This window comes from Eumetopias jubatus, unplaced genomic scaffold, assembly GCF_037043125.1.
Source record: "Eumetopias jubatus isolate StellerSeaLion01/CBP00866 unplaced genomic scaffold, mEumJub1_p1.0 scaffold_2, whole genome shotgun sequence".
NCBI lineage: Eukaryota > Metazoa > Chordata > Mammalia > Carnivora > Otariidae > Eumetopias > Eumetopias jubatus.
The window spans coordinates 184,738,809-184,766,801 of record NW_028274808.1 but is presented as its reverse complement, the minus strand read 5'-3'; the positions used below and the strand labels follow the sequence as shown (position 1 = coordinate 184,766,801).

Here is a 27,993-nt window from a genome sequence, read left to right as displayed (position 1 = left end):
TCAACATAACAAAGACTGTATGTGAAAAACCCACAGCTAACATCATACTCAATGAGGAAAAACTGAGAGCTTTTCCCTTATGGTCAGGAACAAGACAAGGATGTCCACTCTCACCACTTTATTCAACATAGTACTGAAAGTACCAGCCACAGCAGTCAGACAACAGAAAAGAAATAATAGATAACCAAATTGGTAAGGAAGAAGTAAAACTTTCAATATTTGCAGATGAAATGACACTAAAGAAAATTCTAAAGACTCCACCAAAAAACTACTAGAAATGATAAATGAACTCAGTAAGGTCACAGGACACACTATCAATATTCAGAAATCCATTGCATTTCTATACACTAAAAGTGAGTAGCAGAAAAAGGAATTAAGAAAACAATCCCAGGGGTGCCTGGGTGGCTCAGTTGGTTAAGCAACTGCCTTCGGCTCAGGTCATGATCCCGGGGTCCTAGGATCAAGTCCCGCATCGGGCTCCCTGCTCTGCGGGGAGTCTGCTTCTCCCTCTCCCTCTGCCACTCCCCCTGCTTGTGCTCTCTCGCTCTCTCTCAAATAAATAAATAAAATCTTAAAAAAAACCCACACATTTACAATTCCACCAAAAGTAATAAAATACCTAGGCATAAACTTAACCAAGAAGGAGAAAGATCTGTAGTCTGAAAACTATAAAATGTTGATGAAAGAAACTGAAGATGACACAAACAAATGGAAAGATATTCCATGCTCATGGATTGGAAGAACAAATACTGTTAAAATGTCCATACTACCCAAAGCAATCTATAGATTTAATGCAATCCCTATCAAAATACCAACAGCATTTTTTTTTTCACAGAACTAGAACAAAGACTCCTAAAATTTGTATGGAACAAAAGATCCCAAAGAGCAAAAGCAATCTTAGAAAGGAAGAACAAAACTGGAGGTATCACAGTCCCAGATTTCAAGATATACTACAAAGCTAGTAATCAAAACAGTATGGCACAGTCACAAAAACAGACCCAAGATCAATGGAACAGAACAGAGAGCCCAGAAATAAATGCACAATTATATGGTTGACTAATCTTCAACAAAGGAGGCAAGAACATGCAATGGGAAAAAGACTTTCTCTTCAGCAAATGGTGTTCAGAAAAATGGACAGCCACATGCAAAAAGAATGAAACTGGACCACTTTCTTACACCATACACAAAAATAAACTCAAAACGGATAAAGGACCTAAATGTGAGTCCTGAAACTATAAAAATCCTAGGAAAACAGACAATAATTTCTCGACATCAGCCGTAGCAACATTTTTCTAGGTATTTCTCCTGAGGCAAGGGAAACAAAGAGCAAAAATAAACTACTGGGACTACATCAAAATAAAAAGCTTCTACACAGCAAAAAGAATCAATAAAATGACAACCTACTGAATGGGAGAAGATATTTGCAAATGATAAATCCAATAAAGGGTAGTATCCAAAATACATAAAGAACTGACACAACTCAACCCCCAAAACACAAAGAATACAATTTAAAAATGGGCAGAAGACATGAACAGACATTTCCTCATAGAATATATGGAGATGGCCAACAGACACATGAAAAGATGCTCAACATCACTCATCATCAGGGAAATGCAAATCAAAACGACAATGAGATACCACCTTACACCTGTGAGAATGGCGAAAATCAACAACACAAGAAACAACTAGTGTTGGCAAGGACGTGGAAAGAAAGGAACACCTGTGCACTGTTGGTGGGAATGTAAACCGGTGCAGCCACTGTGAAAAACAGTATGGAGATCCTCAAAAAATTAAAAATAGAACCACCATGTAAACCAGTAATTCCACTACAGGATATTTATCCAAGGAATATGAAAACACTAATTCAAAAAGATATATACACCCCTCTGTTTATTGCAGCATTATTTTCAACAGCCAAATTATGGAAGCAGCCCAAGTGTCCATCAATAGATGAATGGATAAAGAAGGGTTGGTATACGAACACACACACACACACACGAATATTACTCAGTCATAAAAAAGAATGGAATCTCACCATTTGCAACAACGTGGATGGATCTAGAGAGTATAATGCTAAATGAAGTAAGTCAGAGAAGGACAAATACCATATGATTTCACTCAAGTGGAATTTAAGAAAAACAAGTGAACAAAGAAAAAAAAAAAAAGACAAACCAAGACACACACTCTTAACTACTGAGAACAAACTGATGTTTACCAGAGGGGAGCTGGGGTGGCAGGATGGTTGAAATAGGTGATGGGGTTGTAGAGCACACTTATCATGACATGCGCTGAGTAATATATACTACCGTAAACTAATGTAATAGTGCACGTTAACTATACTAGAATTAAAATTGTTTTAAAAATGCAACATATTAAATAACTTAAAAAACAAAACAAAACAAAAGAGTTCCAGGAATGGACTCCAGTGAGACTAGGGACCAGGGATGTTTAAGGACTGTAGTGCATCAACGACCGATGACATTTGGATCCGAGAAGCTTTTGCCCTCAGAATGCAATTTAAAGATGAGTACTTCAGCATGAACCTGAGGAACTCTATTCTGTTCGAGAACAAAGTAACAGTCAACATAACAGCCAATACTGAAGAACTCAGAATAAGTGAGTGTGATTCTTAATTACTCCTCATTTACATTCAAGAATAATATATGTGCTGGAGGGGGCAGGGGGGGAATGAAAAACAAAATTAAACCAAAATGTAAATCACTGAAAAACCACAAAGGTGACAAAACAATATTAATAGGACCGAAGTGATACAGCAAAGTGATGCAATTTAGAAAGAGCTTTTTAGGCATTTTGATTTTCAAAAAAACATTCCATGAGATCTTTTAAAAACCTTGTAGCATTTAAAACTGTATTTCTAAAATACATCCATCCAGAAGAGCTTTGATTTATGTCATAATCAGCGGAGTTAATACTGTGAAAGTCTGATAATTGATTTACGTATTATGCTCATTAAGATATCCCCATGTATAAACACAATTAAAACAGAACTACATGCTTCTCTTATAAAATACAAAAACATAAGACTGACACAATGACAAACACCTATTTATTGTATTAAATACAGGCCTGAAATGTTAAGTAGATATAACAGGTTCCAAAAAATTACATTTCAGATTCTCCAAGTTCTGCTGGTGTTTTACAACTAAAACAATGCTTTGGAGGTTTTTTTTTTTTTTAATTCATAAAAAAAGCAACAATCGGGGGATATAAAATCCATAAAATCCCAAACGTAGAAGTTTATTCAAAACGGTGCCGAATCCCTAAGGTGGCCGTAAACAGCACATGTTCGTAGCTTAAAGGAATGTGAAGCTCACAGTTTGCATGGATTTCTGCCTTGGAAGCCACTGCCCACGCCCCCCCCACCCCGCCCCTGCCACCCCCGCCGCCGGCTACACGGCAGTTTCATGTTTCCACAACCCGGTCCTAACGTTGCCAGTGCTCTCCGTACCCAGCAAGGGGCCGTCCTGCCCGTTGCTCTTGATTGGTCCATTCTGGACAGCCAAGTTGAGTCCGTAAGACTTCTGCTGGCTTTCAAGTTCAACTACAATTGGCTTCCTTAAGGCATCTTTCTTACTACTACTTGAAACGGGCTTTTCGAAATTTCTGGGGCTCTGGGGGAGTGTGCTACAGCCATCGCTGCTCTCCTGTTGGGGTGGGTTGTACTGTCTCTCTCTGTAGGCTAAATACGCTCTTCTGCTTCTCGCGTGTCCTTCATTACCGCCCGGCCGGCTTTTAGGGAAGCCGTTCTGCACACTGCCCTCCACGCTTGTTGGGACGTCATAGGCATATTCTCTGAGGACGGCGAGCCGGCTTGCCCGGTGTCCTTTACTTCTGTTTTTATGATGGCGGCCCGGGTGCATGTTTGGGCGAAACTGAACTTCTAAAGGCGCCACGTGCATCTTGATGTCATTGTCCATCGAATGTTCTGTCAGACTATTATCGAGCTGAGGTGTGGAGTTTAAGGGCAGAGGGTTGGTGTGGCACTGAGCGGCAGCAGCCTGCAAGTTTGTTAATTTGCAGCCCTGGGAGGAATTCTTGAAGCTCGATGTACTCTTGTTGGTGCACGAGGATTCGGCGCTGCTGCTGGTGCACTTCGGGGCCTCTCCGTTTGTGCCACTGGAGTTGGGGGGCTGCACGTCAACCTGCACAGAGTACGAGCTCCGGCCGGGGCAGCAAGTCATGAGCCAAGCAAGTCTAACGTCCTCCCTGTTAACGCAGTGGTGAACCACGATGAAGGCACTGAGGCTTAAACACGTAGCTCCAAAAAAGAAGCTAAACACCAAGTCCAGGGGGTAATACAAGGAAACAGCCAAGGCCCCAAACATCCACAAGGCGACATATAAAAGCAAGGTAAGACTGGCCCCCAAAAGTTGAGAATGGAAAGTGTGTTCATTTTCCAATGCTGACGTCGAGATCAGAGACAGAGACAGTGAGTCCTGATGATGCACTTCGCCATTTCCACCGGCCGTCAACCGCTGCTGTGCCTCAGTGGGCTCCTTCAGCTCGTATCTGCGCTCAGGGTGTCTTTTCAACTGAATAAATATGCTTAGAAAGTACACACAGTTTACGAAAGTGATGAAGCTGGCAGGCCCGTAGAAGGCTCCCAAGGAGGGCTCCCAGGCCATCCAGCAACTAGAAAAGAAAATGAGAAACCGAGTCAGATGCTATGATGCATCAACAAACTGTCCCAGAAACTGCAATAAAGTTAGGGCCTGGGAAATCATTAAAAAGAGGAGCAATCGGGGTCAGGTATGCAGAGAACACAAAACACTCACTAGGGCGCATTTGGCCGACTGCCGTAATTCTTGATGTTGGCCGCGGCTGTTATGCCACAAACTATGATGGGTATGCCACCTCCGATCAGGTAAAACCTGGAAGAAGGAACAATGCAAATAGCAGCTCATCATTCCAAGTTACCAAGGTGCGCACATCCCAGTGTCTCCATCCTGCAAAAGTCTTTCCTTCGTGACCAATTATTATTCCTATCCCAATAATAAACTGGAAATTAACTCCTGGAGGCTGCTTTGTTAACAATAACTTTCTGAATTTTTTTTTTTTAAATTTTTGTTTGGATATCTTTTTTTTTTTTTAAAAGCAGGCTACCAAGTTTCTGACTAGAGGAGAGCTGGTCAGCTTCTGCCACCCTGTGGACAGGCAAGGCTACTGCAGGTAGGGTTTTAGTTCTTTTTGAGAAGGCACTAACTGGCTTCCTTTCGATTCAGCTGGCGAGCCAGAAGTTAGCCCACTACCAAATGGACCTTAAGGTCTCCCTGTGCCATACGTCAGACAAAACACGTAATGACATTATTTGTTCATTAATGTCTGGCTAAGCCTCCGTGTTCTGGGACACCCTACCGCTGTGTATGCTTATCCCTAGTCGACTACTCAGGCAAAGTAGGTGCTTGGTCCCAGCAGCTTCATGCAATGGGAAGGCCCTTCCTGACCCCTTTCCCGTGGACTCACTGGCGACAGCAGGAAAAATGAAGGTGCCTAAGAACGGAGGACGACAGAGTGGTGGCAGGCCCTACAAAGAGAAACCTCTTTCCTTGGCTTCTTTGAGCTCTCTGAAAAGAGACGGTAGGAACTCTATGCCCTGGCTGGGTCCTCCTGGGCACAGTCACAATCCTAACTCTGCATCTGCCACTTTGTAGAGACACAACCTGAGTTCCTGAGCTGGCTGGCTGAAGACTGTATTGGGGACTCAACGCCTGTGCTTGGTCTTTTTTTTTTTCTCAGAACCTAAAAGGAAGGAAGATGGGACCCCCAAATCTTCAAACACCATCTCTCCATTCTTTTAAGGCCAGGGACAGACACGTAAAATGGCCTCCCGACTCTGTGGCCGGGCACTCCTGCTGCCCCTCATCATCCAGGGACCACTCACCTCCTGAATCTTCTATGTTCTCAGGTGTTCTCTTTCAATCCTTCCCTTTCTTGGCTATGACCCCTCTACTAAATGTCAACATGGCCCCAGGACCATGCTTTTAACTAACTTCTCCCTGGGGCATGTGGTTCACGACCACATATGAGAACATCTCCTGTTATCTGCAAAACGCCTTGCACCGTCTCCCTGCTGAGCCCCCGGTTTCCCACAATGTGAACGACTCACAGAAAGTACTACCCTCCCCGCCCATTCTACGTTTCCCTATATTCTCAGCTGATGGAAGCACCATGTGCTGAGGTGCCCTCACTAAACTAGAGTAATTTGAAACCATCTTTGAATTTCTCTCCCTCCCACAATTTTAAATCTAAGTGGCCATCCATTCTAGAGAAGCTGCCTCAAGTGTCTTGAACACGCACCCCCTCTATTCTCTCTGACACTGTTCTGGTTTCAGTCCTCATGCGGACCAGCGAATGACCTCTTGGCAGAATTCCTTACTCTCAGGCTCTCCCATTGAGACAGGTTACTAATGCAAGGCTGTCCCTCTAAAAAGATAAACCTCGTAGGGCCACTCCCTTAGGTAAAAGTCTTCAGTGGCTTCCCACATTTGCACATGGCTCCCAGAGGCCTGACACAGAGCTTTCACCCTGAATTCCTGCAATCTCCACCGTATGCCGTCGGTTCCAGCCAAAGTGCAGGCTCAAAGTTCCCTCAGCTCCCCACATAATCCTGTATCTGGAGTGTCACCTCTGGCCTTTGCCCTAATCACTCAGGAAGGTCATCCCTAATGGTCAATACTTCCCAACACCCACCCTCCCCCCAAATTAATGGCGCCTTTGTTTGCACTTTCCAAAAGAATGTTATCTCCACCACAGTTCTCACCCCACCCACAGCTGGTTCTTCACGGTCTCCTCAGGCCGACTGGAAACTCTTCAGAGGCAGGACAGCTTAGGTGCCTGGCCTGGTGCTGGCTACAGAGCCAGCGTTCAATCCACAAGTCACCACTGGTCAGTTTTTACTCCTCTAGTTTGGTAATCCATTATTTTTTTATTATAATTGGGAAGAAGGGTGTAACTCCAAAACTGTGTTGTCTTTTGTGGAGAATAATTAAATTGAAACATATTGCGGAGGTTAAAATCTCTGACATGACCCCAAGGAAAAATAACCACAGCTAACATTTTCTTAGAGCCTGTTAGACGGCTGGTGCCACCTTAAGGCATTTATTTATTCCCACGTTACAGATGAGAGAGGGAGGCCGGGAGAGGGTAGCGAACTTCACGGGCGGCTCCCGGCCAGTACTCAAACCCAGGAAGCCCAGCTTACAAAGTCCATTCTGGACTTTCCAAAAATTTACTCAGCATTGTTTTGTTACGTTTAAAACGGCTTCACCTCAACTGTTTAATGAACGTTTAATATAATGCAGTAAACAAGGATATCAGATACCTGAGCATCGGTCTTGGAGGAGGCGGCAGTTCATCGGGATCCTGGCATCTTTTCGCCTTTTTAGTGACTTGTTTATAGATATTTCGAGCTGTCACTCCAACCCATAGTACTGTAGCAAGAGTGGAATAATGAAGAATTATTCCAACCTAGAAAGAAGATTGAAGAATATATAAACTGAAAGGAGAAAAAAAATTCCCCAGGAACAGGGGCCTCCAAGGTTTACCAAAAATACCTGGTAAGTAACTTTCGAAAACAGAACTCAAAAACAGCATGAAGGTATATTCTAAAGATGGATTCCTCTGCCCACTAACGAAACAAGGCGTTCTAACAGCCGTGGAACAGAGGATCATGTCCTCTCACAGACCCAGGAGAGGCCCACAGACCATACACAACGTTTACCCAAGATAACCCTTCAGACGCCATGGAATTGACTCTTAGACAACATTAAACCAAAGGTGTGTTTCTCCCAGACGCCATGTTATAAAGTAGAGTTCAGTTTCTGAGGCCCATTTTAAGGAGGAAGGTAGAGGGCAAGGGCAGAGAATAAGCTTGTGTGACAGCCCTGAGTTGTTCTAATTCAGAGCTTTCATATATGGTAACGGTAGGTCAGCAATAGAATATATTGGCCAGTAAGAGGGTGAGATCTAGAATCAAAACTTTTACCCGGTTTTAAAACCAGGATCCACCCCTTATCAGCTGTGATAACTTCAGCAAAGGCGTATAACATCTCAAACACTGGTTTCCTTGTTCGTAAACAGAGAGAGAGAGATGAAAGTACTGTGGGGCTAACTAAGACTGTCTACATAACGCATTTAGCATGTTGTCTGGCCCATGATAAGCAATCAAGACAAATGATAGCTATATTTTTATTATTAAGTACTTATTAGGAGTGTGGTTTTAAGTAAATAAAGTCACCTCTCTAAATGAATTTTCCCCTTTGGAAGAGTGGGAAGATTATCAATGACTATCTCTGGCGTTTCTACAGGGACTGTATGGGCACAGTATTTGAAACATAACAGGTACTCAATAAATAGCGGAAACCTGCAGTATAGGTAATGGTCACACTAATTAAATTTCTTCCCCCAGGGGGTTATGGAGGGCATGTTTACCGTGTGACCTGTGAAGCAACTCCGTTTGGAGCTAGAATTCTAGATGAAGATATATATGGGTCTAAGAAAGGTTTAAATCCATTTTAAGAAAAGTGTATGTGTCACTGGAACATCAAGGACACTATTCAGCTTTCTTAACTGACTAATTACTTATTATCTGTTTGATCATTTCTTTTTATATAATTACCACAGGTAAAATCCTATTAAGGAAAATCTTCAAGACAAATTTTTTCCTTCTAAAAGGATGGCTCTCTGATCTCAAGAAAATCAAACTGACATTATCAAACCTAGGGCAGTGATAACAGCATTTAGATTGTTGCCCAGAGTTCATTTCATGAGAATCAGCGTGCAGCCAAAATGTGGCAAATGAAAACCCAAGTCTTATTTTGCAGGACAAAAATGAGGACAGTCACTGTCCAGTGTGAATCTTGCTCTAACTCGGGAAGTGGCTGGCAGGGTGGGTCCAGGTTGGCCAAACTAGAAAACTCAGTTATTTTCTTCATAAGGAGAAAAGTGGCTCCTTGGTTTCCATTAGTTTTACTGTCTGTATGATAAAAGCAAAATTTACAGAGAAAAGTAGAACAAAAAGCATAAAATAAACCTTAGGCTATCTGGAGTCACACCCAATACTAGAAGTAAAAATAATGTCAATGAATTTGGTATACAGACACCGAAACGTTCACGACAAATCACTGGTATTGACTCAAAACGGTAGGCTCCACCAGAGGTTTCTCAGATGATGAGGTCAGAAGAACGAGACGGAGCGGTGAAGTAAGTTTAAAATAGGAATGAAAATATTTTCAACACAGGAGGTGCAAGATGGAGCATTTTCTTGTTTTAGACCTAAGAGGGAAAACTCAGCCTTTAGATTGTGAAGTGTTTCCTATGGTATTTCAAAATTTCCAGAGTGTTCACACTTGAAAGATACTAAAGCCTTCAGTCAAACAAAATTATTACTAATGGTAGAATTTTAGGGGTCTGATGTCACCTAGTAACCATCATGTAAGCAAATCCCCAGACATTCCATGAGAACCAGAATAAAGGGGGAGCAGAGAACCGGCAGAGAGGGTATTTCTTTTGGAATGGGATACATCCTACTGTTTTCTCCATCAGACACTTGAAATGCAACCTGTCAAATTTCTTTCACATAAATCAGAAATACATGTGGAAACTTTGTAAAGTTTGGGAATAAGTAATCTAATTCATAGGGCATGTAAACGATTAATTAAATGCAACAGATAATTACTTGAGAAAGTCACCTGACCTCAGGACATCAATTTCCAAAGCTGTAAAACGGATATAAAATAATTATCCTAAAGAGTTGCATTTTATATGTTACTGAACCATACATAAGCTCTCACAAACTAGAGACCGGACATTATAATAATCATATCTGTAACCACCAATAACCCTAAGATAGTACAGTGACTGTGCAAAAAAATGATCTTTATATTCATATAATCATGAATGAATACGTGTAAAAGAGCAACAGCTTCCACTATTGAATACCCACTGTGTGCCCCAAAATGTACGAAGACAATCTGTAAGTGCTTCCATTTTATCCTCCTAACATCACCGTTTGGTGGAGGGTATTAACCTCGAGCTACAGACAATGAGACTGCATCTGAAAGGCGTCCAATCATCACTAGAGGTCACCTGGTCAGTGGCAGGGCTGCAACTCAAACCCATGTCTGCTGGTTTCCAAAACCCATGCCCCTCCTCTTAGGCTGTGCTGGTCCTCACTAAATAGTGAAGCACAGTGACCCCAGTGCGGGGGCGGGGAGCGGCTCGCGGGGGACCACAGCTGAGTCAGCAAGACTGGCATCTGAATCACCCCTCCGCCACCCAAGAGCCCTAGGGATTTGGGACAAGTTGTTCAATTCCATAAGACTCAACTTCTGTACTGATAAAATATAGGAATAACAAGTACCTCCTGGGGTTAATATGAAAGTTAGGATAACACATTTGCAGTAGTTGGCAAGGAAAAGGTCTTCAAATTCACTGATTAAATTTCCCCAAGGCATTTCACGTGCCACGGCAGAAGAACTCTTGAGAAGAGACACAAAAGGACACCAGAGAAGGTTAGCTGGCGCTGTATTTAATAAATTAAATCATGGAGTGGTAGAGCAACAAGGTGACTTAAGTAAGATTCGGCTGTATCTTTTCACCACACAGCTGAGGAAACCAAGGACCAGAAAATTAATTATCACACAATTATTTGGCAGCACATCATGACCCAGAACCCAGGACCCTTCCCACCTGGAGTGAACAGCCCTCGCTACTCTGTCACTCGGCTACTCAGCTCTTCTTCAGCTCCTTCTGCAAAAGAGAGCCCAAGCCTGCAGAACGCACCCACGGTACCACCAGAACTGACTCATGACTCAGAGTGGGAAGGACCTGGCTGGTGCCTCATGGCACCTCCAACAACCTCAACCCATCACTGTGGGGAGGAAAGCATCGTAGAACCCGTTCGCACCGTCCATCAAGTATACGAGCTCTGAAAGGGAAATAAGAAACATAAAACTGCACCAATTATGTGCACATATGAAACTGCATATAAGGTATGCACACATTAGGATTCTAGTAGGTGCACTTAGGGCTCGGCTGGAAGAACCTTAATGATCACGTAAGTTAACTAGCCAACCCATTATTTTATAGAAGAAATGTTAAGCCCCTACTAGGCTAAATGACTAATCATACAGATGTGGGAAACAAAGGCAGAAGAAAAATTATTAAATTTCCTACTACCTACAGCCCATCGCCAAATCCTTGAGTGACATTCCTCTAGGGGCTCAGCTGCCTCGATGTTACTACTTTGCTAAGGGCAAAAGCCAAGCTTAGCCCAACTCCCAGGATCCTGTAAGTCTCCTTTAACACATAAAAATTCCTTTAGAAACTTCCTTTATCTCTACCCCTCAAGATACCTGTTGGCAATCATCCCCCAAGCATATGGCCCACTGATACACATCTGAAGGGTCTCATGACTACAGTTTTATTAGAAGGCAGTAAATGACTTCTTCCCAACAATAGCTAGCCCCCTCAAGGTCCTGGAAACCTTGCTTCCAAAATTCCTTAGAGACTTTCACTCTCCCTAACCCCCTCCCAACTTGGAAGTGTATAACGGGCCACTTGTCATGACCCGGGTGCAGCTCCTTCTGCCCACGGGTCTTGTCCCTCTGCTTTCATAAAACCACCTTCTTGCAGAAGAATTCTTTCTTGGCCGTCGGCTTCGAACCTTTCCATCTTTCCTACACCATACTAGTCATCCCGGCAGACACAGAATTAGAACCTACCTACTAGTGTCTGGAAGCCCAGGCCAGTGCTGCTTGCCTTCCCCAACCCCCCGCTCGGTTGGCTCCTCACTGAACTACCACAACAGCAAAGAGAAGCCAGTCATGCCTGAGTCAGAAACGGCAAGAGTGTTGTTTTTCACAGAAGGAAGAACCATGGAAAAACAGAAGAAAATGACATGTAAAAACATCTAAGGACCTGCCTTTCCCTTTAAAAAAAAAAAACAAAATATCTTTAAGCCACGGACATTCAATGTAGAGGCCCTGAACACTCCCTGCAAATTCCTCTCCTTTTCTTTCTAGAAAAGGTATAAAATATCATTCAGGACAATGAAAGGCAGTCATCTTCACAATGGCCTCTTTCTATTCATTGCCTCAGTGAAATCAAGGTGTCTGCTTCGTGAAAACAATGAATACTTTTAGACAAACCGAGACTACCTTTGCCACCACCATGTGCTGAGCACTCTCCTCACAACCTCTGCTCAAAATGGTTCCAGGGTCAAATGACTTCTACCATTTGTAAACCGAGGCCTTTTTTGTTCATTCGCCCAATAAATATTTGCTAAGCATCTAGTATCACCTACTCTGGGTCAGGTCCTGTGCTGATCCTTGGATAAACACAGGTGAATCAGATCATTGGGATTCCTTGCAGAGCGTCAGGTCCAGAGACAGAGAACAGGTAAACAGCAGTCAACTGTGAAGGGTTGTAGGCATCATGGAAATTTAATAAGCACCATGGGATAATGAGGGAAGGGGAGGGACGGTATCTCTCAAACAGTAAACTGAGACCTACAAACAAGATGAATAGGAATCAGAAGGGGTGGGGGGGACGCTGAGAAAACAGATCATCTTCTGTGCATGGATTCAGCTGACCCAAGACCCATTACTGACCTCTCGTACGGTCCAATCAAGTTGGATTCCCAGTGTATACTAATGGCCTACAACAGAAACACTCTGCACAGCAGAGAGGTAATTTTTTCCATAGTGACACTAGCAGTAATAAACTCTCCAGCACCTTAATCCTCTCCATGATTCTTACACACACTCACATTTTAAACTGGATGTCAGCTATACAATATTGGATTAGTTGTCAACCTTAGGTTCATGACACATTCTAGTGACTGGACCAAGCACGTCCTGCTTTTATTTAATTAGTTATTATTCGTAAGTGGCTAAGAACTTATCAGCAAGACAAAAGGCAAGACCTTGACCAAAACCTGTATCAAACAGTGTAATTCCCTTCCCCCAAGGTCATCATTACTCTCTATCTTGTTTATCATCCTTTGCCTTCCTTCTACAGTTTTATTGGATCCACATATTTTCATTAAAAGTGAGCAGTTTCATTTTCATTACTTCCTGCTTTATAAAAAAAAGACAGCAGGGTGGATGTAATTTATGGGACTTAATTTTTTTACATATATTCCTAAGACTTACTCATATTGTTACACATTGTTGTAATTCATTAGTTTTGACTGCTGCATAATATCACAGTTTATTCACTCACTCTGTTACCAATGGGCATTTGGGTTGCTTCCAGGTTTTCTCTATTGGGCACAGTGCTGCTATGAATATTCATACGCACGTGTATACTCCTAGACACACGTCTGTTACATAGGGGCGAGCGTACTCTCTGAGTCAGGAGCGGGGCTGCTGGGTCTCAGGGTCTATGCATGGTTAACCTCAGACCGCAAAGCCTCCCAGAATCATCTGCTTAGCATTCCCACCCACGACGCAGAAAACATGCAGACCCAACATGTTCTTCATGACTTGGCATTGTCAGGCTTGATTTTTTGCTGACAGAAGAGGCATAAATGCTACCTCATTGTCTTAATTTGCATCTCCATGACCACCGATCATGCCGAGCACCTCTTCCCACGGATACGGACTCTGCGTGTCCTCTTCTCTGAAAAGCCTGTCCACTCTCGCCACTTTTTCTACTGGGTTGTTTGTGGCATTTTCGTTGATTATAGTTCTTAATGTGTTTTTTATTCCAGTGCCTTTTCAGCAGTATGTATTAAGAAGAGCATCTTCCAATTTGTTAGCTTGTCTTTCCACTTTCATTAAGGAACCTTAATTAACAAAAGCTCTTATTTTTAATTTGGTTAAAATTATCTCTTCTAGTCAATGCCTTTTAGTGTCGTATTTAAGAAATCCCTATCCCAAGGACTGTGATATTTTCTAATGTGAATTTTAACATTTTGGTTTGGCCATGGTAGTTTTTTAATCCACCCGAAGTTGACATTTTTTATAAGGCATGACCACAGATCCACTGTAATGTTTTTCCACGTGGATTTTCTCCAGCTCCTTTATGCTGCACAGAGGTCTCTCTTCCCTGCAACTGAAGAGCATGCAAACGTTGGTCTCACACCAGAGTTGCACATGGGTCTGCTTCTGAGTCTCTGTTCTACTGTGCTGGTCCATGTCTCTCTCCCTACCCCAAATGCCGCAGTGTTAATGATGAGAGCCTCCTAAGTTCTGATGCTTAGAAGGACAGTCACCTTGCTCTACTCTTCCTTTGCAGAAGTGTCCTGGCTATCTTTATCTTTGGTCCTTTGCTTTTAATGTAAATTTAAAGACCATTTTATTGTGTTTTGTGAAAAACTCTCTTATGTATATATTAATTTCAGAGGAACTGCCATCTTTCTAATAGTAACACTTCCTGTCCTTGGGCCTAGTATATCTTTCCATTTATTTAGGTCTTCTTAAATATCTATTACAATTTTGCCTGTAAATCGTGAACATCTTTTTTTCACTCTTGGTACCTGATATTCTGATACATGGCATCTTCACATTAATTATGTTTCCTCATAGTTGCATTTCTGCATCCAACTTCTTTTGTTAAACTTAGATTCACTCTTGGCTAAACCTTCCCATTACCTCAAATCATTTATCTGTAAATTACAGTAGGGTTTTTTATATATATATATATATATATAAATAATCACATCATCTGACAACAACTCAAAAATTAGTCCCAACTTATGGGTGAGAAAGCTGAGACACAGAAAAGTTAAACATTGAAATCACAGGATCTCAAAGAGACATCTGCACCCCCACGTTCACTGTAGCATTATTCACCACAGTCAAGAGATAGAAGCAACCTAAATGTCCATCAGCAGATAAACGGATAAAGAAAAGATGATGTATCTGTACAATGGAATATTACTCAGCCATAAAAAAGGAAGGAAATCCTGTCCCATGCTACAACACAGATGAACCCTGAGGACATTATGCTAAGTGAAATGAACCAGTTGCAGAACGATGAACGCTGCATGATTCCACTTAGACGAGGTATCTAAGCAGTCAAGCTACAGAAAAGTAACACAGTGGTTGCCCAGAGCTGGGAGGACAGGGAAATGGAAAGCTGCTGTTTAACAGGTACCGCGTTTCAGTCATGCAAGATGAAACAGTTCTAGAAATCTGCTGTGCAACACTGTACTTGTACTTAATATTAAACTGTACACTTAAAAGTTTGTGAAGAGGGTAAGTCTTTTGTCATGTTTTACTGGCAATTAAAACAAAAGTTAAATAAATTGCCAATAAAAACAGCAAAGTAGACCTGAGACCCAAATCCAGGCAGTTTGAACTCAATCACTACATGGCACCACTTCCTATCCTGTATATGGAAAACAGTATGCAAATATAGGAAATATGTACAATTTTTGATGTCTATTCATATGTTGAATAGTTTTGATTTTTCTACATATATCCCAGAAGAATACTAATACTGTTCACTAAGGCGACATGTATGGTAATTTATTTGGAATTAAAAGTTGAGTATTTTTAATTTTTCTTATTTACCACACATGAGAAGCTTCTGATTTCTGTATCTTACAGTTAAATCTTTTTCAAATTCCTATTATTTCCATAAATAGATGAAATAATTTTTAAAACCCTACTACTGGGGCACCTGGGTGACTCAGTCAGTTAAACATCTGCCTTCGGCTCAGGTCATGATCCCAGGGTCCTGGGATCGAGTCCTGCATCGGGCTCCCTGCTCAGCAGGGAGCCTGCTTCTCCCTCTGCCTCTGCCCCTCCCACTGCTCATTCTCTCTCTCGCTCATTCTCTCTCAAATAAATAAATAAAATCTTTAAATAAATAAGTAAACAAATAAAACCCTATTGTCAGAAAATATCACTTTTTTCTTAGCCCAAGTCAGGGTTTTACAAACTTTTTAAATTAAATGTTCGGCATTATAAAAGACATAACAAGTAGCAATGAATTCCCAAGGATAAAGAGAGAAGTTCCCTAAGTCACATGTCCAATTGTGAAATAACAGTTCAAAACTTGGGAGTACACCAGTTAAAAACATGTGAGTGACAGACGCTCAAGTTTAACTGTAAAGAAAAACAACTTTAAAAAACATGCTTCCTTCTACAGTTAATAAAACATGAAATTACTTTCTAATGTCATTATTTTTTCCCATTTCAGGTTTTCACTCTGACTTACCGCTTGGCAGACACTGCCATTTCTGGTTTGGGTTATTCCTCCCACGAAGACCACACAGGTCAGGAAAACATGAAAGCACAAGTTCACAAGCATATGCCAGCCCTTGAGACTGATTCTAATCAAACTGTTAAAAGGAAAAATATGAATATTCAGGCTAGTTCATGTAAGGCAGGAGGCTATGATATTCATCTGCAAGTTTGCAATTCCAACTGTATAAAAGGCCAAACGTAAATGTTTTATGCTTAAACATCTTACTTAAAATACATGTACTATCAGACACACACACACAAACACAGGATTTGAGACCTCATTTAACTCAATACAGTTTCTTAACATTTCACTTCACGCACTAAAAAAGACAAGTCATTTATGGAACTATTGCACCCACTAAAGGCTAAACAAATTCTCCATAATAAGAAATATCTGGGCTTCTGTTAGTTACCACGTCTTATGACAGCTGGATTATTTGTTTGCTTCCAGGAGATTTCTGCTTTTCTTGACCTACTAGGATAACACGGTCTAAATGCCCAGTACATTTCCTCCTGGCCTTTCATAACAAAATGTTGAAGTCTTTCTTTCTTTCTTTTAATATCAAAATCTCCTTTTGTTTCTTCACTAAATGTCAAGAAATGCCATGTAAGTCCAGCTTAAATAGGAAAATACATTCTAGCAAAACCTCTTGTAGAGTGAATTTCTGCTTAGCAAATCCTTCCAGTTCGTTATTTCCTACCATAAAATAAGTTTCTGTAGCTTTGCCTCCAATTAACAGAAACCATATCCATGTTTAAATGCCACAAACTGCCTTACAAGGGCCATCTATAAAATAAAGAAGATCACAACATGCACAAAGGCATAAATTAGAAGTAAACACCACCGTCGGCTTCTGGAAGACACCGCCACAGGTAACAAGCCTCCAGCTCACCTCACCTGCCTGCTGCCCCCGTCCCACCTCCCAGCCTCCAACACATACCTCCCATATTCTTTCCCAGAAACAAACAGAGTGAATGCTACAAAAGGTGAACTGACCATCTCCTGGACTAATTCCTCATGTGTCGAACTGCATGAACTGAAGGAAGCTTGTATGTATTCTAAAGTAACGGCTCTTCCTTCAGAAGGAAAGCATGGTGTTGAACTCAGTTTTATCCTAATTTGATGTGAAATAAACTCCCTCCACTCGAAATCCCCCATTTGCCAAGCTGCTTTTCTTACCTGTGATGGTATAGATAACTGATGAGGACCGCCAAGAGGCTTAAGAGGAGAATGACGGCGGTAGTATAAACCACGGGGTGCAGCAGACCGGCGGCCTGGGCATAGAGTTCAGATCCTGTCAAGTCCTGAGGGAAAAAGGAAAGCCCTGTTCCAGGTGCACGTTTCTGGACGTGCAGAGATTTTCTCCAGGGATGAACATACGCTGACCCTCATATCTCTTTGTTTTATTCAAGGACCAATGTTTCATGCTATCTTCTTCACACCTTACTCTGCCTTCCTAACTTCCACTGTGTAAGCTACTTATGGTGTATGTACGTATGGGGTGTGTGTGTGTGTGTGTGTGTGTGTGTGTGTACATGCATACATGCACATGTACATATTTAGACATGCACACACCCTTGCTCTACATCTGAGATGTAGATAAATCTGAATACTGACTTCGCTACAAGGGTCATGGAGAGACAGCAACAGACTTGTGATAAGGCAGAGTAGTACCTCTTAGACAACCAAGCCTAAACGGGCCTCGCTAACCATCTGCGGTCAAGTTCAACTCCGAGTTCAACAAATACAAGCGGACTGACCACTGGGTGAAGCACTGGGGACACAATGGTAAGACGTGGTTCCTGCCCTTGAAGAGCTGCCCGTCACAGGGGAGAGACACCCACAATCAGATTGCAACAATGTCTGAAGATGGTAAAGGCAACACGGTTTTGGGAGTGAAGAGCTCAAAATCTATACTGTAAATAAGAGCAAATCACTTCTAAAGCATTCATCATAATCCAGGCACCGTGCCAGCACTTTACACCGAGTAACTCTACGAGTTATAGGTACATTACCAGCCCTGCTGTAGAGGTTGAGCAAGTGAGGCACAAAGCGATTAAGTGTCATGATGATTTGGTCCAAGGGAACGTTGCTGCCAAGTATGTCCTCCCGAACACAATGCAGACAGTGCCCGACTAAAATGAAAACAGTTGACACCATAAGGCTTCCTTCCTTATAAAGGACCAAAGCAGGCTGGGCAGGTGCCTCTGCCCCAGCCACAGTCGCCACGCCAGAAAACAGGGGTTGTAGAGTCTCCAGATCCTCTCCCAAAATTATCCTTCTAAACTGACTCTGGAAGCTACAAAAGGACAGCTGGATGGAGGAAGTCGTCCACAGTAAATGCATCTTTAATCCGGAGGTGCCTGACACATCTATAAAAGCTAGATGGAAAAGGGGGCAGATTTTCCTGAAGAATCAGAAGTCAACAATATACAAATTGTAGATCTAAAAAGATCATATCAGAACACCTTAACAAGCCCCTCACTGTAACAAATGATGAAGAGAGGCCCACGGAGCCTGACAAAAATCACAGTTAATAGGAAACTGGAGCTACAACATGGGAAATTGAATTCTAGTCTAAGATCTCCACTACGTCGTGGTGAGTCTCAAACCTGCAATTCATCTATATATTTGACAAATGTTAACTGGGTACCCACCATGGCCAGGCACTATGCCAAGCACTGGATACCCAGTGAAACTCAGAACGTAGTCCCAGCCCTCGAGAGCTGACAGGCTGTAAACTGAGTACCAGAAAAGGGAAAATATAAGAGAAAAAGCCTATCACCATGAAGTCTGCACCATCTGCCCCTATGAGATGCCCACACGATTAGTCTATGGTCCCAGGACCTGCACGCACTCACATTTTGCCAGAAGTCCAGAATATCCATGGGAAAACTAAAAAAAAAACTGGGGCAATGAGAACCAGTTAGATGCTAGTAAAAGCAGTTCCTCTCAATTTCTACAAAGAACTACTATTCCAGTGCAGAATTAATAACTGGTATTATTCAGATAAGATAATTCAATATCTAGGATTTGGCCTCTAGACTCCTCCCATGCACCACGTATTTGACATTCCTCTAGGAAATGTTCAGTAACACGTCACGACTCACTTGCTGGCTACCTGAGTCTGGAGCCGTTACCTCCCTATAAAGTGAAGACACCACCAATCACCTGGCAGGGTCTGGGTAGGGGCCATAGGGAGGGCACACCAATGTGCCTTCCACAGGCCTCATCGGAGAGCTAACAAACACAGGTGGCCACATATCTAATGAACCATCAAAGTGCCAACTCAGTTCTCAAAATATATTGTATATAATATTTACATTTAAAAGCAGTTAGTGTTTTTCAAAAATCAAGTGAAAAGAATAGAGTATAAGAAAGAAACTGGAGGTTGAAATAAAGGGCAAAGACCCTTATCCAAGTTACAACTGGAAGAAGGCACAGGTGCTCCTGTCACTGGTCCCACAGGGCATGCTTCTTCTGGGGCATTTTGGATTGTCACCACAAACTGACCTACCCAAATGGAAGAGAACCCCAGCGGAGAGACTGACCCAGGGAAAGGGGTAAAGTGCCAAACAGTAAGTGCTTTAGGCTTTGAGGGCCAAGAGGGAAATTGAGGTTACTATGCAGGTGCTTATTAATCACTTAAAGCAGCTGATGGGACTGGGCCTGTGGGTCAAATGCTCACCATGGTTTACAGACCTCAGATATAAAGAAAACAAATTAAGCTAAGAAAACCTATCTCTTTTTTTAAAAGATTTATTTATTTGAGAGAGAGAGAGCAAGAGAAAGTGTGTGTGTGTGTGTGTGTGTGTGTGTGTGTGTGTGTGGGAACGGGGTAGAGGAATGGGGGAAGACAGAGAAACAATCCCAAGCAGAATCCATGCTGAGCACAGGGCCAGATGCAGGGCTTGACCTAATGACTCAGAGATCATGACCTGCGCTGAAACCAAGAGTCAGACACTATTGATTTTTTTAAAGAGGATATAAAAAGCACTAACTATAAAAAGCAAGACCTTAGGAAAATTAAGCAACTCTGTTCATAAAAAGACAACATTAAGAGAAAAAGGAAAATGGCACTTTTATAGACTGAATGTTTGTGTCCCTCCAAAATCCATATGTTGAAACACGAATCCCCAATATGATGGTATTAAGAGGTGGGGTCTAGGGCGCCTGGGTGGCTCAGTTGGTTAAGCGACTGCCTTCGGCTCAGGTCATGATCCTGGAGTCCCTGGATCGAGTCCCGCATCGGGCTCCCTGCTCAGCGGGGAGTCTGCTTCTCCCTCTGACCCTCCCCCCTCTCATGTGCTTTCTCTCTCATTCTCTCTCTCTCAAATAAAGGAATAAAATCTTTAAAAAAAAAAAAAAGAGGTGGGGTCTATTGGGAGGTGATCAGGACACAGTGGCCTCATGAATGGATTAGCACCTAGATAAAAGGGACCCCGGAGAGCTCCCTTGCCCTTTCCACCATATGAGGACACAGGAAAAAAACGCCATCTATGAGCCAGCAAGTGGGCCCTCACCAGACATCGAATCTGCTAGGACCTTGCTCTTGGGCTTCAGGCTTCCAGAACTGTGAGAAATAAATTCCTGTTCTTTATAAACCACCCCAGCCTCTGGTCCTCTGTTACAGCAGCCCTAACTCATTAAGACCGGCATGAACTGGGAGAGATACTCGCAACACATAAATCCAACAAAGAGCTCCCATTCACCATTCATATCTAGAATTCCTGTAAGTCAGTAAGAAGACAACAGATAACCAAAGTAAAAATAGGCAAGATGTAATGTGGAATCTTAAAAACAAACAAAACAAAACGAGCAAACCAACAAAAAACCCTCATAGAGAAAGATCACTTTTGTGGTTACTAGAGGCAGGGGAAAGCGGGGGGGGGGGACTGGATGAAGGTAATCAAAATACAAACTCCCAGTTATAAGATAATACTACTGTATGGTATATTTGAAAGTTGCTGAGAGTGTAGAGCCTACAACTTTTCTTTCTTTTTTGGTATCTATATGAGATAACAGATGTTAACTAAACTTATTGTGGTGATCATTTCATAATATGTGGAAGTCATTATGCTGTATACCTTTTACACTTATGCAGTGTTGCATGTCAATTATATCTCAATAAAACTGAAAGAAAAAAAATTAAAAGTCAAAGATAATGAAAACAGGCAAGATCTGAGCAAGAACCTCACAAAAGGGGATACCCAAACTGACAATAAGAAAATGGAGAGGTGCTCAGCATCATTAGTCAACAGACAACAACAAATTAAAACCACAACAACATATCATAATACCACCACCAAAGACTAAAATGAAAGACTCACGCTACCCAGCATTGGCAAGGATGTGGAAAACCTAAAACTCTCATTATTGTTGAGACTATAAACCAAAACCACCATGTTGGTCAACTGTATGGCACAAGCGACCAAAGCTAAATATACGGATAGCCTACCAACCAGTAATTCCACTCCAGAGTGCCCATCTCCATCAAAAATCATGTACATGAATACTCACAGCAGCTTTCTCTTGAGAGCCAAAACCTAGCAACAGCTCAAATGCCCATCAAATGTGCAACACCCAAGTTCTGGTATTTTCCTACAATGAACTGTGTAGCAATGAAAAAGAATACACTGCTGTTACATGCAAAAACAAAGATATATCTCACAGATGTAGTGATGGGAAAGAAACCAGACACAAAAGAGTATATACTGTAAAATTCCAATTTTATGAAGTTTAAGAACAGGCAAAATTGATCTATGGTGACAGACATGGGACAGGGGATATCTCATGAGACGGTGCGGGGATTAACCAGAAAGAAGCACAGGAGAGCTAACAAGTAATCAAGCCAAAATCTTGATCTTGATGGTAGTCAAAGGTGCGTATTCACATAAAAAAATCATTAACCATACACCTAAGATCTATCTTAGGATCTATCTATGCATTTTGCTCAATACCTCCACTGAATAAAATTGGTCCCCCTTTGAGACCACTTCAGAAAACTTATCCTGCAGATTTTCTATAAATATGTGAAATAATACTGTACAAGGCAATTACTGGAAACAGAGGAAGACCTAAATAAGTCATGGTAGGAACATAAAATAATGTTCAATGGTGAAAAAGAATGAAGCCGGGGAGCCTGGGTGGCTCAGTCGGTTGGGAGTCAGACTCTTGGTTCCGGCTCGGGTCCTGATCTCATGGGTTATGGGATAGAGCCCGGAATCCAGCTCTGTGCTCAGCGGAGAGTCTGCTTGGGGATTCTCACCCTCTGACCCTCCCCCAGCTTGCTCTTGCACTCTCTTTCTTGCTTCCTCTAGAATAAGTAAATCTTAAAAAAAAAAAAAAAAAAAAAAGAATGAGGAAGATATAGGAAGATTTCGGAAAGGAGATTTAGTGGAGTGATTAAGACATTGATTTCTGGAGTCTGAATTCAAATCCCGATTCCAACACTAACTTTGCAAAGTTGGGCATGGTGCTTAACCTCACTATGCCTCAGTTTCTCCACCTGTAAACTGGGGTTAATGAGAATAGCACTAGACCTCATGAGGTAGCTACAATGACCAAATAAGTTAATGCATGTAAGGATTTCAGGAGAATGCCTAGAACATAAGCACTTAATGAAAATTAGCCACCAGCATCATATCATCCGAAAGTACCATAAATTATATTATTCCAAGGACACCATCACCGTCCGAAGATACACTGTTTCATGGGGGGAAAAAAGCATGGTTTGAAACAATGTTTAGAGCATGCAGCCTTCATGCAAAAATGGAAGAAAATAGGACTAGATATTCATTCTGTTTCAAGATACATGAAAATCCCTTCAACAACAGGCAAGGAACTTCTATTAGTGACAAGTTACCGACTTTGTACAGATAGTGACCATAATGGAAGAGAGGGGTGGAGGTCAAGTTTTCCCTATACATTAATGCGTTGAAATAACTAAGACATTTGATCCCTGTGAATGTAGTAACTACTTAAGAGTTGTATTTAAAAAAAAATGTTGCTAGCATGCATGTTTAATTATAGCATAGGTGAAGCTGAAGTTTGCTTTCATTCAGCAAGTTTTATACAAACAAAATTTCAAAGCTACACTAGAGGGATGTAGAAACAAATGAGAGCTCTCTAGTTTCCTGTATTTCTGTGTGAACACAGTAACAAAAGGGAATCACAGTACAGGGGCTATTTTATCTTTACTACTATCACCGATGGTACTACCCAAATAGTCTGACCCCACACGTTACCTCCTTACTATTCAGGTTTCTTTTGTCTCCTACTAACCCCAACTTCCAGGAATCTTTCTGCCCCAATTCCTACTATTTCTGATCATTTATTTCAAGCAGACCCAATTTCTGCTTAAGTTTGTTCCTCTGGCTCCCACTGTGACCTAGGATATACATAACTGGTTACAGCAGGACATCTACTGAACAAAACCATGGTATCTATTCTGATTTGCAAACAAATATATTCTTTCTGTCTCATTTTTTTAAGCACGATCAGGGAAAAGTTTTTATCTGCCAAAATAGGAATTTAGATTTGCTATAGAAAGCCATCTATTAAGACAGTTTTCAAGAAAAATAGGATTTTATCGATTATTCAAAATAGTGTCAGATAAGGAAAAAAGATGCTGATTTCCAAAATTTAGAAGACACCTGTTTTATCTCAGACATAGGTTCATTCAAAAGTAGGCATAATTCCATCAGCTGTGCCTTCATGTTTAATTAGCAATTCTAAAAATCCCATAATTTTTGTTAACAATTTTTGACAATTTCAGACACATTTCACTTTGCTGCCTCTAGGTGGCACAGTTACATTTTAAAAGAGCAAAAGAAAGGCTATTCTTTGAAAATAGAGAAATATCTCGGTACTGTATTTTAGCTTTAAAGAATTGTGTATTACATTTTTTAAAAGATTAAAAGCATGAAAGATAAAATAGCTTATTCTTTCTAGAAAAGGATTATGCCAATTTAAATAGTTTAGAAGAAGAGCTAGGAAGTTCAAAAATAGATGCTTTTAAGTATTAAATAAAAAGTTTCACATGTACAGTATCATGTCATTAACAGTGAAGCCTATAAAATGCCTTTTGTGTGTGTTTTGCTTCATTTATTTTGCCCAACTTTCTCTACTTATTATGTAAGATACAATGCTGTATCTCTATTATTTCTCCTCCAGTACTTTCTAATTTCAGGTTATTTTATCATCAAAACCTGAACAATAAAACACTTTGAAAGAAAATGTCTCATACTTTATGGCTTCATGCTTGAATGTGAAAGGTTACTACAAAATAATAAAATGTGAACTTAGAGAAACCAGACTCAAACTTACACATATCAAACACCTTCTATCTGGGAGAAGTCTAAACTTACCAACAAGAACTATAAACAAGAAAGGGATAAATAACTTAAACAAGTATGACTGAGTCGGCGTCCTGCAGTCTCCACCCACAGTCAGCTGAGCTAAAGAACAGACGTGCTGACAGAGGTCACTGAAAGACAATCCTCATGCCCCTCTAAACAATCTATTTATTCCCTGCTCTGCCTGTCTGACCAGAGGCTGGGTACGGTATATACTTAGTTGAGGTGCAAAGAGAAAAACCAAAAAAGGAGTTCAGGAAAATCTATTCTACTTCAGGCTTGCTTCAAAATCATTTCTAGTGGTAAATACACTTTCTGGGTTTGTTTGTTTTTTTTTTAAGATTTATGTATGAGAGAGAGCGAGCGCGTGTGAGTGAACACAAGCGGGGGGCGGAGGGGGCGGTGAGAGAATCCCAAACAGACTCTCCGCTGAGCCCGGAGCCTGACATGGGGCTCAATCCCACAACCCTGAGATCATGACCTAAGCCAAAATCAAAAGTCTGACGCTTAACCGACTGAGCCACCCAGGCACCCCATGCTTTTGTTTTGTTAAGAAAAGAAGAGTTTACAAAAATTAAGATATATCACGTTTCAAGATTATTTAGTGCTTTGATAAAATCCTGTCTAGATAACAGATTCAGATCTGGAGGCAGGAACAGAAACATAAGCATCCTCACTCCCAGGCTAGCCTCGTGCCATTTCTCAAAAATGTCTTTCAGATTCATAAGTAATTCCTTCCACTGCTCTCCAAATGCATGTCTACGTACTCCATGTATATACTGTAATATAAAATACAAACTAGTATGGCTAATTTCACACTTACCAGCTCAGGAACCAGATTCACTTAAGTAACTCGTTAATAACACAACTGTTCCTATACATTAATATACACATTTACACACATCTATATATTTTAGTTTCCCTGAGACTAAAGAAACTGGCTAACACAGACTAACAGGTATGAAGAGTGGTAAATAACGGAAAAACAACATTAGCGTGATTAGCATTAACGGTGAAAAGACATGACCTGGGTCAATACTGTCACTTACCGTGACTAAATTAAAATTGCCACGGTTACTCTAAATTCAAGAGTCTAAAACCTATGCTGTATAGTGGGAAAAAGTGGTAGATGGCAAAGAAGGAAAATCTCTCACTATTCACTGTGTATCTTTGGGCAAATGAGTCACTCTTTCCTGGTTAACAGTTGGACTGTATGGACCCAAAATGTCTTCAAATTTCAGAAGATCAAAGTTTAGTGGAACTGATTCACTTATAAAGTTTCCTGAAAAATCGCTATAACCAAGTTCAATCCCATACATCGCACTCGGTCGTCACTTAATTTCCCTTTAAATTCAGAATTACCCCAAATATCACCTCCTAACAAAAGGTAACAGTTTATGTTAAAAGTTAAAAAAAAAAAAAAATCTTCACTGGAGCTTAACTATGCAGAGGGAAAAAATGAAGAAATTTAGTGTGTATGCATAAAGTTAACAACTGCCGTACCATTAAAACTGCGTAGTTACTAAGGGAATAGCACTGAATGGTGGTGATATTTTCATCCGAGTAGAGTATATGGCACCCATCTGACTTCCAGCCTCCTTGTCCGTTCAGCAAATCGAAATCCCACTGGGCGGCCACAGCATCTGCTCCGTGCGCAATTCGACGCAGCGTCACATTAACAGGGATGTGGTGGGTATCCACATTCACACCATCTGGAGAAAATGGGAAATGAAAGTATTTCTGAAACAAACTTCAGAAACAATGAAATGTCGACTTACCCATGAATGGGTACTCTGTGGTATTGTTTCTCACTAGGGACTCATTAAAGCGAGAAGGAACAAAAAATAAGCATTTTTTAGGTATGGGGTATCATAAAGTCCCACTGCCCAGTCACTACAGGAGAACCTAAGCCACGTAACAAACCTATTTTGGTGAGAATCACAGGGGTAACCACCGTACGCCGTTTTCCATCATCAGCCAAATTTGTTGAATTCCCAGTGGCTGGGAAAAGCTTTCCATTGCGGAATGCGATGAGTTGAAGCTTATAGAGGGAGTCATCAGTGGGTCTGACTTCCCTTTTTTGCTTTGGTGAGAAAAGGGAAGGAGGAAGCTGAATAGAAGCCTCGACGATAGTATTCTGAATATACATAAAAAAAAAAAAACAAAATCAAAGAAAGTTTGCCATATTAGTGTGCAGAAGCCAGAAAGAATAGTTCAGACGGCTATGAATGTTTAATAGTTAGAACAATTTATCAGTTACGCGAAATATCCGAACACCACACCAAAGCACAGAAGAAGCATAAAATAAAGAGAAATGCAAACTCTATTTCAAAGAGTTAAAGTCGTAAACAAGGAATTATTTCAGACAATAAAGTGAATTTTCCCATGGTAACAAATACTGCTGACGTCGATAGCATTAAACAGACCAGGAATCTCAGTGATCACCCTTTCTATCAATTTTACAACAATCAATTATAGATATAAGCATCAATGCAGCCCACCACAAATGTGAGTTTAATTAATTTGGACTTATGGAACTCTAAGGTGATTCAGGATGGATTCAAACTGTCAACAAAAAGAAATTCTACAGACTTGATAGAAACTTAGATTCAAGCAAACTCTGATCTTAGCAGAAGTGCCCCTGAGACTAAGAAACATGTTAGAAATCAGGTTAGAGAAACACAGTAACAAACAGAGCAGCTGATCATCGAATGCTTTACATACTTCTTTATTAGGGATTGTTAAACTATAAATTATTTAGCATTCAATAAAAAACAAATCTGTATACTAAGGAGGCAAATAATTAAGCACTTAAAAAAATTCCGTTTTAAGAATTCATCCAAAGTTTTTCTCTTGACATCAATCTCTCCAATCCACAGAATTTCCTCCTAAGAAACATATTTGATCTTAAATTAGTTTAAAGAGCAACCCGGTTCTCCAATGTTTAGTGAATACTGCCCCCAATCCTAAGTACATCATATGATTTGGCTAAAACCTTCATTTCAAATTCCTCTTCTAACATTCCCTATTCCACCACCTGTAACCTGGCCACCCTGAATATATCAATCCTTGAGATTTCCTACATTTTTTATGCCACTTGGGAGTGCTGCACACACCAGGATCCCTTGCTGAAATGCCCTGCTGTTCTTTTGTCTGGCAAACTCTTGAACTGGGCAGATCTGATTTCTAGCAAGATAATTTTGCAGGCAATGCCAAAGACGGATCAGAGTAAGAGCTGCTGACAGCCAGGAGAAAGACATCCTTAACATGGGGCTTCTTTGGAGGATTAATTACATGACTCCTCAGTATGCTGCTTTTCCAGTTAGCTGCTCCCTCTTCTCGCCTCCCGTGGCATTCTGCACACAGCTCTATCGTAACTAATACATGCAATATCACAATGCAACTCACTGTCTGC

The 27,993-nt window shown here is 41.2% G+C and overlaps 1 protein-coding gene across 1 annotated transcript in view; it reads right to left on the bottom strand.

Moving 5' to 3' along the window:
* Window positions 1-3,410: 3,410 nt before the first annotated feature.
* Window positions 3,411-27,993, bottom strand: part of ADGRA3 (adhesion G protein-coupled receptor A3) — a 122,247-nt gene continuing 97,664 nt past the window's right edge. Inside the window, exons 13-19 of the mRNA XM_088020870.1 lie at window positions 26,502-26,715; window positions 26,082-26,290; window positions 17,401-17,525; window positions 16,192-16,315; window positions 7,343-7,488; window positions 4,797-4,892; window positions 3,411-4,653 (exon numbers count right to left, since the gene is read on the bottom strand). Of these exons, the coding sequence (XP_087876996.1) occupies window positions 3,411-4,653; window positions 4,797-4,892; window positions 7,343-7,488; window positions 16,192-16,315; window positions 17,401-17,525; window positions 26,082-26,290; window positions 26,502-26,715 (2,157 nt within the window). The remainder of the gene's footprint in view (window positions 4,654-4,796; window positions 4,893-7,342; window positions 7,489-16,191; window positions 16,316-17,400; window positions 17,526-26,081; window positions 26,291-26,501; window positions 26,716-27,993) is intronic.